The sequence below is a fragment of the Macaca thibetana genome, chromosome 7 (genome assembly GCF_024542745.1).
Source record: "Macaca thibetana thibetana isolate TM-01 chromosome 7, ASM2454274v1, whole genome shotgun sequence".
NCBI lineage: Eukaryota > Metazoa > Chordata > Mammalia > Primates > Cercopithecidae > Macaca > Macaca thibetana.
The window spans coordinates 52,564,713-52,577,372 of NC_065584.1; the positions used below are offsets into that span (position 1 = coordinate 52,564,713).

Below are 12,660 nucleotides of genomic sequence, written 5' to 3' on the forward strand. Positions count from 1 at the left end.
AGTGCTGGGATTATAGGCATGAGCCACCGTGCCCACAGGTGTGAGCCATCGTGCCCGGCTGACATTGACTTCTTATAAAGTACAAGAAAAAGTAGAATGCTATTTAGTATATAGCAATAGGTATGATAATATATTGTTAATTTTGAGCGGGAATTGAAGCAAATAGTTAATACTCAGTTATTTGTATGACAAAGTTTTGTGGTAGATATTTTTTGTTTTGCTTTAACAACCTGTAAGCCTTAGGATGTTTGGAGTGAAGTCTTATCACTGGGCTGACTTGCAATGAATGTTCTGTTTTGTCTTTTAATTTTGAAAAACCTCTTATTTCCTTCAGCTAAAGATCTTATTCGCACAGCAGTTGGTCAAACAAGACTCCTTATGAAGGAAAGGTTCAAACAGTTTGAAGGACTGGTTGGTGATTGTGAATATAAACGAGGTGTAAAGGAAACTACCTGTACAGATCTGGATGGATTTTGGGATATGATTAGTTTTCAGGTATGTGGTTCAATATTTTAAATATATTAACTTTGGACTTTTTTTTTTAAGTAGCAGGAGTGAAATGGGGTAATAGTCGCTGCTTAGGTACCTGTAATATGAAATGAGATGTTATAAAGCACCTTTATAAACTGTAAAACATCTAAATTTTATGACTGATGTACTCTTCTCCCATATATTCTCAGGATAATTTCTATATAGGTTGAAAACTGAAGTTATTTTCAATTCTTGAATAGTCTGTAATGATTCCACCCGTGAGAAATGAGTCAACTGGCCTTTGGTAGTTGAGTTCAGCTAGCAGTTACTGAGTTCCTGTTGTGTGCCCATATTGTATTAATCTGTTATTGTATTAGGAGTATTGTATTAGGAGTTGATAAAAGAGTTCATTCCCTATCCCAGAGGAGTTTGTAATTTGATTAGTGACTGAGATACAAAATATAATTCTAATGTAGAAAGTTGCTGTGATAAAAGAAATTACTAGGAAGATCCTTAAAGGTATGGGGGAAGATGACTCTAGCTTTTTGAACTTATTTTAGAAATAAGCATATAAAATAGCATTTCAAGAACCAACAGTCAACAATAGACATCGAACCAAGCTTCAAAGCTAAAAGAAAAAGGCCAAAGCAAACATCTAGGAAGAAAGCTATTTGGATGGACTTTTAAATGCAAGTATTCATATTCTCAAAGAGACCAGACATTTCATCTGTCAAGTAAAAATACCTGTTAAAGAACATTCAGAGAATAAATAGCTTTTTGAAGTTAAGCAATATGAGAACAGAAATGTAAGATACAATAGGTAGAATATGAAGTTAAGGAAATCTCAGCCAGGCACAGTGGCTCAAGCCTGTAATCCTAGTACTTTGGGAGGCTGAGGTGGGAGGATCACTTGAGCCCAGGAGTTCACGACCAACCTGCGCAACATAGTGAGAGCCCGTCTCTACAGAAAATAAATTTAGCCAGGTATGGTTGCACATGCCTGTAGTACAAGCTGTAAGACAGAAGAGCTTAGATAAGAAAATTACAGGGACCAGTCCAGGAAATATAGCCAAATTATAGAAAGTCCAGAAAAAGAGAACAGAAAAAAAAAAAAACTGGGGAGGAAGTGAACAATGAAGGAGCCCGTTGAGTGTTTAGCACTGAGAATCAGAGTAGACCCACAGCAACTTACATCATTAAATACCGTGATATAATTCTTGGGATAAAGAGGGTAGGCTAAAGCATCCAGGGAAAGAAAACAAATTTTATACAAAGCATCAAGGGTTAGAGTAGCATTGATCTCTCAACAGCAATATTATGAGCTAGAACAATACTCTGAAAATTCTGAGGGAAATTAACTTCTAGCCTGGAGTTCTATTTGAACCAATCAAGTATGAGGGTGGAAAGGCACTTTTCAGACACGCAAGATCTCAAAGTTCACCTCCTTCCATGTACCCTTTCTCAGGAAACTGAGAATGTCCCTCACAAAGATGAGGGAGTTACCCAAGAAAAGAGGAGTGGGCTCCATTCCTAGAAAGAGGCAAGACCCTGTCTCAAAAAAACCAAATGAAAACCCTGAGCAAACAAAAGGCAAAACATTTATTAAGTCTAAAGAAAACATTGTGAGGAAAGAAATGGAATCTCAGCAACTGTATGGCTCAGACATGAATAGTGTTTATGTAGTTATAATTAAGCATTACTTTATGATCAGTTTTTATATATTCACCAGTTTTCATAATAGTTGGTTTCACTAGCACCCTTCAATTCTGATTATATGATTCTGTGGCGATTTTTGTATCATTATTAGTTGTGGATTTAAAAGTATGATGTGTTTTCATTGTTTATAGTCTTTTTTTTTTTGAGATAGAGTCTCACTTTGTCACCCGGGCTGGAGAGCGGTGGCGTGATCTTGGCTCACTGTAACCTCTGCCTCCCAGATTCAAGCAGTTCTCCTGCCTCAGCCTCCCGAGTAACTGGGATTACAGGTGCCCACCACCACGCCGGGCTAATTTTTGTATTTTTAGTAGAGATGGGGTTCACCATGTTGGTCAGGCTTGTCTCAAACTCCTGACCTCAAGTGATCTGCCTGCCTCGGCCTCCAAAGTGCTGGGATTACAGGTGTGAGCCACCACACCAGCCTATAGTCATTATCTTGATCGATGCTCATTTCCCAGCTTTGGCTTAGTGGGAGCCACTTCAAGTTGGGGCACTTTTTTTTTTTTTTTTTTTTAAACACAAAGGAACTATATTAAGGTATAATTTACATATAAAATTTATTCATTTGAAATGTACAGTTCAATCATTTTTAGTAAATTTACAGAGTTGTGCAACCATCACCACAATCCAAATGTAGAACTTTTTTTTTTTCTGAGATGGAGCTTCACTCTTGTTGCCCAGACTGGAGCACAATGGCGCGATCTCAGTTTACTGCAACCTCCACCTCCCAGGTTCAAGCGATTCTCCTGCCTCAGTCTCCCAAGTAGTTGGGATTACAGTAATGTGCCACTGCGCCTGGCTAATTTTGTATTTTTAGTAGAGACGGGGTTTCACCATGTTGGTCAGGCTGGTCTTGAACTCCTGACCTCAAGTGATCCACCTGCCTTGGCCTCCCAAAGTGCTGGGATTACAGATGTGAGCCACCACACCCAGTCAGAACATTTTCATCAGTATAAAAAGATCCCTCCTGCCTGTTTGCAGTCAATCCCCATTTCTATTCCTAGACCCAGGCAACCACTAATCTATTTACTGTCTCTGTAGATTTGCCTTTTTTGGGATATTTCATATAAATAGAATCATACATTATGTGGTCTTTTGCATCTGGCTTCTTTCACTTACCATGTTTTTGAGTTTTATCCATATTGTAGCTTGCCCTGTGTTCTTCATGCCTTTTTATTGCTGAGTAGTATTCCATTGTATGGATATATCACTATTTACCAGTTGATGGACATTTAGATTGCTTCCACTTTTTGGTGATTATTAAGAATCTGTGAATATTTCCACACAAATCTTAGTGTAGACATATCTTTTTAAATTTCTCTTGGGCAGATACCTAGATATTGCTAGGTCATATTGTAAATTTATGTTTAACTTTTTAAGAAACTGCCCAAACTATTTTCCAAAGTGATTATACCATTTTCAGTCCCACCAACAATGTATGAGTGTTCTGTTTTTCTATATCCTCATTAATACTTGTTATTGTCAGTCTTTTTTATTATAGTAGTCCCCTCTTATCAGCAGTCTTGCTTTCTGTGGTTTTAGTTACCTGAGGTATAGTACAATAAGATATTTGGCAGGGAGGAGAGACCACATTCACATAACTTATTACAGAATATTGTTATAATTGTTCTATTTTATTGTTGATTATCATTGCTAATCTCTATGCCTAATTTAGAAATGAAACTTTATCATAGGTATGTATGTATAGAAAAAAACATAGTATATATAGGGTTCAGTACTATCTGCATTTCAGGCATCCCCTCGGAACAGATTACTTGAAGATAAGGGGGAACTGTTGCATAGCCATCCTAGTGGGTATGAGGTATCTCATTGTAGGGTTTTTTGTTTTTTGTTTGTTTTTTGAGTCGGTCTCACTCTGTCACCTAGGCAGGAGTGCATATTTTTTTGTAGAGGTAGGGTCTCACCATGTTACCCAGGTGCCCAGGTCTTACTCTTGAGCTCAAGCAATCCACCCTCCTCTGCCTCCCAAAGTGCTCGGATTACAGGTGTCACCATGCCTGACCTCATTGTAGTTTTGATTTGAATTTCTCTAATGAGTAATGATATTAAGTATCTTTTTGTGAGCTTATTCACCATTCATGTATCTTCTACTGAAATGTCTGTGTAAATCTTTTGCACCCATTTTTAAATTTGATTGTCTTTATTATTGAGTTTTAAGTATTCTTTGTATATTCTAGATACAAGTCCCTTATGAGAAATATTATTTGCAAATATTCTTTGAGTTTATAGCTCGACTTTTAATCCTCTTAATGGTATCTTTTGAAGTGCCATTTTTTTTTTTTTTGGTTAAAGTTAAATTTTTCAAATTTTTTCTTTTTTTTTCTTTTTTTTTTTTTTTTTTTTTTTTTTGAGATGGAGTCTTACTCTGTTACCCAGGCTGGAGTGCAGTGGTGTGATCTCGGCTCACTGCAGCCTCTGCCTTCCAGGTTCAAGCAATTCTCATGCCTCAGCCTCCCAGGTAGCTGGGATTACAGGCATATGCCACCATGCCCGGCTAATTTTTATATTTTTAGTAGAGATGGGATTTCACCATGTTGGCCGAGCTGGTCTTGAACCCTTGACCTCAACTGATCCACCTGCCTTGGCCTCCCAAAGTGCTGGGATTACAGGGTTGTGCCACTGCATCCGGCCAGATTTTTTTTTTTCTTTTATGTTGTGATTTTGACACCATGTCTAAGAACTCTTACCTAACCACAAGTCATAAAGATTTTCTCCTGTGTTTTTTTCTAACAGTCTTATGATTTTAGTACTTACAGTTCATTCTATGATCCATTTGGTTAGTTTTTGTATATGGTACGAGATTGTGAGTCTAAATTCGTCTTTTTGCTTGTGGATAACCAATTTTCCAAGCACTGCTGGTTGAAAAGACTGTCTTTTCCCCATTGAATTGTATTGGCATCTTTGTTGAAAATCAGTTGGTCATGAGTGTAAATCTGAGTCATTTTGACATTTACTTTTTTTTTTTTTTCCCCTTTGAGATGGGGTCTCACTTGTTGCCCAGGCTAGTCTTGACCTTCTGGGTTCAAGCAATCCCCCTGCCTCACCCTCCCAAGTAGCTTGGATTATAGGCATGTGCCACAGTGCCTACAGACATTTACATATTTTTAAGGGAGAGCAAAGCTGAGAGGATGTGTGTATATAAGTGCATAACGTGGAAACTCAAAGCATGGTTACCAAACTGTTGACAGTAACTAACTCTTTGTAGGAGACTGGAAGTATCAGAAAGATGGAGATTATATTTCCATCCTATTAAATATACTTGTATCTTTTAAAATGAGATTATGTCAAGAAAATGGGAAATGGCACAGATTGGGAGAAAATATTTGCAAAAGATGTATCTGATAAGACTATTATTCAAAAGATACAAAGAGCTCTTAAAACCCAGGAATAAGGAAATGAACAACTCAATTAAAAATGGGCAAAAGACCTGAACTGTTAACTCACCATAGAAGATATACAGATGGCAAATACGCATATGAAAAGATGCTCAACATCATATGTCATTAGGGAACTACAAATCAAAACAACAGATACTACCACATACCTACTAGGGAACAGTGAAAATTTAAAACACTGCCAACAGCAAATGCTGGGGAGGGTATGGAGCAATACGAACTTTCCATTCATTGCCTATGGGAATGCAAAATGTTATATCCACTTTAGAAGACAGTTTGGCAGTCACTTGCAAAACTAAACATACTCCTACCATACGATCCAGCAATTGCGCTCCAAATGAGTTGAAAACTTATGTCCATATAAAAACCTGCACACGGATGTTTTTAGCAGTATAGCAGCTTTATTCATAATTGCCAAAACATGGAAGCAACCAAGATGTCCTTCAGTGGAGGAATGGATAAATAAAAAGAAATTGGATTGTGTTCACATTGTGTAATTAAGAAACAAAAACATTTAGGATGTATTTTCTACCATTTTAGCATTTTAGTAAAAAATAATCTAGGAGAGTTATTCATATATGATATTCTTTATGTAGATTTTGGAGGTTTGTAAGACGAAAGATAATGAAAAACTTTACCATAAAAATTCTTGATTTGAACACTAAATTGAGAATGACTCAGTCCAGTTGTAATAACTGGACTTAATAACTGGCGATTTCTGAATCGCCATTTTTATTTTTTAGTCTTCAACTCATTAGTTTATAACTTTAATATGGCTATCATTAATCTGTTAAATTTGTGCTTTATCTATTAACAGATAGAAGATGTAATCCACAAATTCAACAATCTGATCAAACTTGAGGAATCTGGGTGGCAAGTCAATAATAATATGAATAATAATATGAACAAAAATGTCTTTAGGGTAAGTTTGTGGGTTTTATATCCAAATTTTTTTTTTTCTAGTTAAGGAACTGTTCTACATACATCCAGATTTCTAATATAGATTCTTCTATTTGTTGTTTTTAAGTTTTAAAAACATTTAACTTCAGATTTCTCATCATTTTACAAAGTTAAGTCTGTATATTGCTTACAGTGTATTGATTGCCTTTGAAGAAAGAGCAAGCAAATCGATCAACATAAAATTTAGGATAGTTATGTCTAGAGAGAAGGAGGGGCTGTGATTGAATTGGGGTACCCAGAGGGCTTCTAAGTTACCACATAGTGATATATGAGTGTTGGTTTTATTCTTTAAACTGTACTTACACATTTTGTTATAGTAGTAGTAGGTAATTTATATAATGCTTAGTATGTGCCAAATATTCCAAGTACTTTATATATATTAACTTAATCCTTACAACAGTTATATGAAATGGAAGCTGTTATCCTTGTTGCTTTGTTAACATGATAGATTTTGTTCTTGTTTCTAGTAATTATCTTTCTAGTAATGTTTTTGAATTCAAAGTTTTTGGTTTGGGTGGACACTTTTCAAACTAAGCATTCAGTTTTTTTTTGTGATATGAGAAAAATGCTTGTAGTTATAAATTCAGCTTGTCTAGATTGGTATTTTATTATACTATGTAATCCAAATAAAAACTCTCTTGAATCCTATCTTAGGAGTTTAACTTATTAAAGTGTTTTTTTTTTAAACCTTATGTTTAAACTTTTTTTTTTTTTTTGAGACAGTTTCGCTCTTGTTGCACAGGCTGTAGTGCAGTGGCATGACCTTGGTTCACCACAACCTCCACCTCCTGAGTTCAAGTGATTCTCCTGCCTCAGCCTCCAAAGTGCTGGGATTACAGGCATAAGCCACTGTGCTCGGCCTTAAAAAATATTTTACTAGGCCAGGCGCAGTGGCTCACATCTGTAATCCCAGCACTTTGGGCAGCTGAGGTGGGCAGATCACCTGAGGTTTGGAGTTCAAGACCAGCTTGACCATCACAGAGAAACCCTGTCTCTACCAAAAATACAAAAATTAGCTGGGCATGGTGGCTCATGCCTATAATCCCAGCAACTCGGGAGGCTGAGGCAGGAGAATCGCTTGACCCTGGGAGGCGGAGGTTGTGGTGAGCTGAGATCACACCGTTGCACTCCAGCCTGGGCAACGAGCAAAACTCCGTCTCAAAAAAATTTTTTTTACTAATAAAGTCTCACGACAAGGACCCTGAGGACAGTAACTAAATTGATTGAATGGATTTCAAAACTATAAATAGTGAAGGATGCTACTTCATTATTAAAGCTACTGTGGGCATTTCTTATTAAGGATTTAGTCCTGGAAATATTAATATCATCAGTGATGCAGATCATGGCTGTGTCCTAGAGAGATTTGTAATTCTGCCTGTTATCACCAGGTGTCTCTCTCCTACTTTATTTTATAGGCTACTGTTAAGATAATCAAACAAAGTAAAGCTAATCTTTTATACTATACTTGGATACCACTCCCTACTACCTCTTATTTATTAATCCCTCATTCCATCAATTCCATCAGTTAGTCTTGTTTTCCCTTCCCCCTTTTTTCCATCAGTTTTTAAACATGTTTAAGTGTCTTATCATTGTTTACATTAAAACAAAGAAACCTGTGGTGTCTGCTTCTCCCTTTAATTGCTTGTATACCCCCATTTTTCTTTCTTCCCAGTCACTGACAAGCTGACTGTTGTCTATACTCAATTATTTTTGTTCCTTTATTTCTCCAACTCATTGCAATTCAGTTTTACCCCCTCTATAACTTTAGAATAGTTATCTAAATTATTAATCCACTAGTTGCTTAAGTTATTAGGTACTTAATTTTAAAATCTAACCTTTCTAGGCCAGGCGTGGTGGCTCAAGGCTGTAATCGCAGCACTTTGGGAGGCTGAGGGAGGCAGATCACCTGAGGTCAGTTCGAGATTAGCCTGGCCAACATGGTGAAACCCTATCTCTACTAAAAATAAAAAATTAACCAGGCATGGTGGCGGGCGCCAATAATCCCAGCTACTCAGGAGTTTGAGGTAGGAGAATCACTTGAACCCAGGAGGCAGAGGTTATGGTGAACCGAGATCATGCCCCTGCACTTCAGCCTGGGCGACAGATCAAGACTCTGTCTCAAAAATAAAATAAATAAATAAGTAAATAAATAAATCTAACCTTTCTGCAGTATTAAATATGGTCTACTTTTTTGAGATAGTCTTGCTGTGTTGCCCAGGCTGGAGTACAGTAGCGCCATCTCGACTCACTGCAACCTCTGCCTCCCAGGTTCAAGCGATCTCCCATCTCAGCCTCCTCAGTAGCTGGGACTACAGGCATGTGCCACCATGCCCAGCTAATTTTTTGTATTTTTAGTGGAGCTGGTGTTTCTCTATGTTGGCCAGGCTGGTCTGGAACTCCTGTCCTCAAGTGATCCACCCGCCTCAGCCTCCCAAAGTGCTGGGATTACGGGCGTGAGTCACCACACCTGACCTACTTCCTTGTTTTTGAAATTATATTTCCTTTCTACTTCTTTGTCTATTCTTCAGTCATGTTTGCATATTCGTTTTCCATTTATCCCTTAAATGTTTTTGATACTTAGAATTCCTACCTCTACTCTCTTCTTTCCTTCCATAATTTTTCTGTGCAATCTTACCCAACCTGTGATGATTCCCAAGTCTGTATTGCAGACCATACTTACTAAGCTCTAATTCTATATATCATGACTCAATATACCTTAAAAATCAATATATCCCAAACTGACAGCATCTCCACACACACCAATGTTGCCTTGTCTCATAATGCTGTTGCCATCCCACCAGGTGTTCAAGATAGAAGTCTCAGTATCTCTTTTGGTCCTTTGCTTTCTTTATTTCACCATCTCCACCCCACAGACATCCAATAGATGAGTAAGTCCTCTCAATTCTACCTTTCAAATATCTGTTGAATCTATCCACTTTTTTCATCTCTTACTCCTTAGTCTGAGTGATCTTTCTAAAACACCAGCTTGATAATGTTAATCTTCTGCTTAAAAATCACTAATAACTCTCTATTCCTTTGTCCTTTGTGTAAATGTGATTTTCTTAAAACTTACATGCAGGTGATTTTATAATCTAGCTATTGTTTAACTCCACTTTGCTTTCTTTCATTTCTGGCTTTGGAAACATCTCTCTAGCCCTTGCCTCACCCCATCTTTTAGTTTGATGAAATGTGGTTTCAGCATAGGTGCTACTTCCTACAACCTTTCCTGATGTCTGAAGATTGGTTTAGATGTCATCCTTATTTATTTTCTTTTAATGTTTTACTTTTTTTCTTTCTTTACTTTTTTTTTTGTTTTTTCTTTTTTTTTTTTGGAGGGGGGGTGTCATGGTTGTAATCTGAAGGATGCCCCTACATTTATTTCTAACAGGACATTTATCCTTCTTACTTTACTTCCCAGATCTTCCACTAAGCTGCAAACTCCTTGAGGGCAGCCACTGTGTCCTTTACCTTTTCACCCTTTTAGCACATACTAGGAACTTGATAAATACATGATGAATGTGAAATATTTTATGTATACTTTATTTTTAAAAATTAAATTTTTAAGTGATAATTTGTTTTTGTTGTGTGTTTTTCTTATAAGATGGTAATGGGCAGCTTTACTATATGTCAGTTTCTCTTTGCAGAAAAAAGTTGTCTCAGGTATAGCGAGTAAACCAAAACAGGATGATGCTGGAAGAATTGCAGCGAGAAATCGCCTAGCTGCCATAAAAAATGCAATGAGAGAGAGAATTAAGCAGGAAGAACATGCTGAAACAGCAGCCTCTGTGATACCAAAGGAAGTTGATAAAATAGTATTTGATGCTGGATTTTTCAGGGTTGAAAGTCCTATTAAATCATTCTCAGGTTAGTTGTTGTTTTTGGTTTTTGTTGTTGTTGTTGTTTTTTCCTGAGACTACTTAAGAGAAATATTTGGGATAGATGGGGGCTTGTGTAAGGTGAAAAATAGTTTTTACATTAAGAGACGTAAGTTTTTCTGTGATTTTTAGAAAATAGACTACGCTCACTCACAAACACATGTAAATCACATTTTGATGGATATGATCAGATTAGTTTAAGTGCGATATGTCTTCTAAGATTGCTTTTCTACTTTCTAAGTAATTTCACATCTGTAATGTAATTACCATGTAACCCTACAGTCTATGAGAAAGGTCACAGGATCCCAAGAGGTAAGAGAAGTGACAGAAGCATGAAGAAGTAAAGTGATTTTCTTCAGGTCAGTTAGAAGTTTGGTTAGAGTTTAAACTGCAAAGGAAACTTGAGCATCCAGCTATCACAATTCTCTAGCTGTGCTTTAAAATGAAGCTTATGTGCTGTGTGTGTTGGTTCATGCCTATAATCCCAGTACTTTGAGAGACCAAGGCAGGAGGATCATTTGAGACCAAGGCAGGTCTAAGAGTTTGAGACCAGCCTGGGCAATTTAGTGAGAGCCCCTCTCTACAGAAAAATAAAAAATTAACCGAGCCTGGCGGTACATGCCTGTAGTCCCACATACTCGGGAGGCGGGGGCAGGAGGATCACTTGAGCCCAGGAGTTCAAGGTTACAGCGAGTTATGATTGTGCCCCTGCACTCTAGCCTCAGTGACAGAGCAAGAGTCTATCTCTAAAAACAGAAGGAAGTTTATGCAAAGTGGGTTTGGTTTTGTTTGCATTTGTATTAAAACTTTTGCTCAAATCTTTTTGAGAGGCAATAAATGTACTAATTTTCTAATTTAAAAATATTCCAGTAAAAGCAGTTTTTAATACTTCAGGAAATCATTTTTTTATGACTTTCTAATTGTATTTGTCAATAGCTTTCTTTCACAGACTATTTTTCTTGAATTGAATTTATCTCAATTGAAATTATTTATAAGCCATAGATGTCCACCAGGAAGTTTTTTCAAAATAAACCTAAATTGTTCTCTAATACCTGCTATCTGATATTTACAGTGATCCTCAAGTATATTATAACTTTCTTGTTGGTTTAGGTATCAAATCTGTTGCACTTTTGTTTGTTTCCTTAAGCAGCTATACTCCCTGGATACCCAGGAATCTCTCACTGCTGCTAATAACGTGGCCCCATTCTACTACCTGTCAAGGATCTTCGTGGTTTTTACAGCCATGAGCTCATCATTCTGTTCTTTCGCATACTCAACTCAGTCCTTATAGATAGGGAGATTAAGGTTTATGGCAAAAATTGGTCTTTTAAAATTGTTACAGAACACATAGTTTATATGAGGCTAATTACAAAACAGTAGTCCCTGAGGAAGCCCTTTTCATTCCATTTGCCAGCCCCTAGAAGCAACTACTTTCAATTCTTACTGGAGTCTTTTGTTGTTTACCACCATCTCTCTTGACAAGGTTTGATCTTTTTTGAAAACACATTTTTCTTCTGGTAGACTTTTTAATCTTTCTTTCATGTACTTACTGTTTTCTTCTATTTCCTGGAGATTTCCTCAATTTTCATGCTGGCTATCATGTTTTTAATTCCCAAGAGCCCTTTCTTACTCTCCAAATGTTCATTTTATAGCATTCTGCACTTGTTTCGTAAGTGCATTGTTTTATCTTTCCAAGGATATTAATGATAGCTTTTATGTTTTCTTCATCCACTATAGACAGTGTTTGTTTCAGGGTACTTTCGTCTAGTTGTTTTTGGTTTCTGTCTCTTGTATTAGAGGCTTTCCTCAGGAATCTGGTGATCTCTCACTGCCTGCACATGGTTAAGAATAGGGCACTAAAAAGCTGACTGGAAACTCTCTGCACATGGGTAGGACCTTTACTGTGGGGGCCCTACTGTTAGCGGGGCCATTATGCTGGGAACCTACACGTCACTGCATTTAAGACTTTTCTCATAGTCTATTCAGATTCCCCAGAGAAGATGCTTTCCATCTGCTTCCTGGAAGGTATCATTCTGGCTGCCAGTCTTTCAGGAGCCATGTGGGGGAAGAAAGCTAAGTGTCTCAACATTTTATGTGTAAATATTCACCTATTTCCCTTATTTTCCATGCAGTACCCTGTCTCTCAACTGTATCTGGTATCCTCTAAACTAGAGACCCTTCTGTTTTTGGTGATGGGGGTGGGTAATGACAGTTGCTTTGCT

General features: G+C 37.2%; 1 protein-coding gene across 5 annotated transcripts in view; it reads left to right on the forward strand.

Moving 5' to 3' along the window:
• DLGAP5 (DLG associated protein 5) overlaps window positions 1–12,660 on the forward strand; it is a 42,020-nt gene that overhangs the window by 21,222 nt on the left and 8,138 nt on the right. For all 5 annotated transcript variants that reach the window (XM_050798243.1, XM_050798241.1, XM_050798242.1 and 2 more), the window contains exons 12-14: window positions 335–495; window positions 6,421–6,525; window positions 10,208–10,427. In XM_050798243.1, the coding sequence (XP_050654200.1) occupies window positions 335–495; window positions 6,421–6,525; window positions 10,208–10,427 (486 nt within the window). The remainder of the gene's footprint in view (window positions 1–334; window positions 496–6,420; window positions 6,526–10,207; window positions 10,428–12,660) is intronic.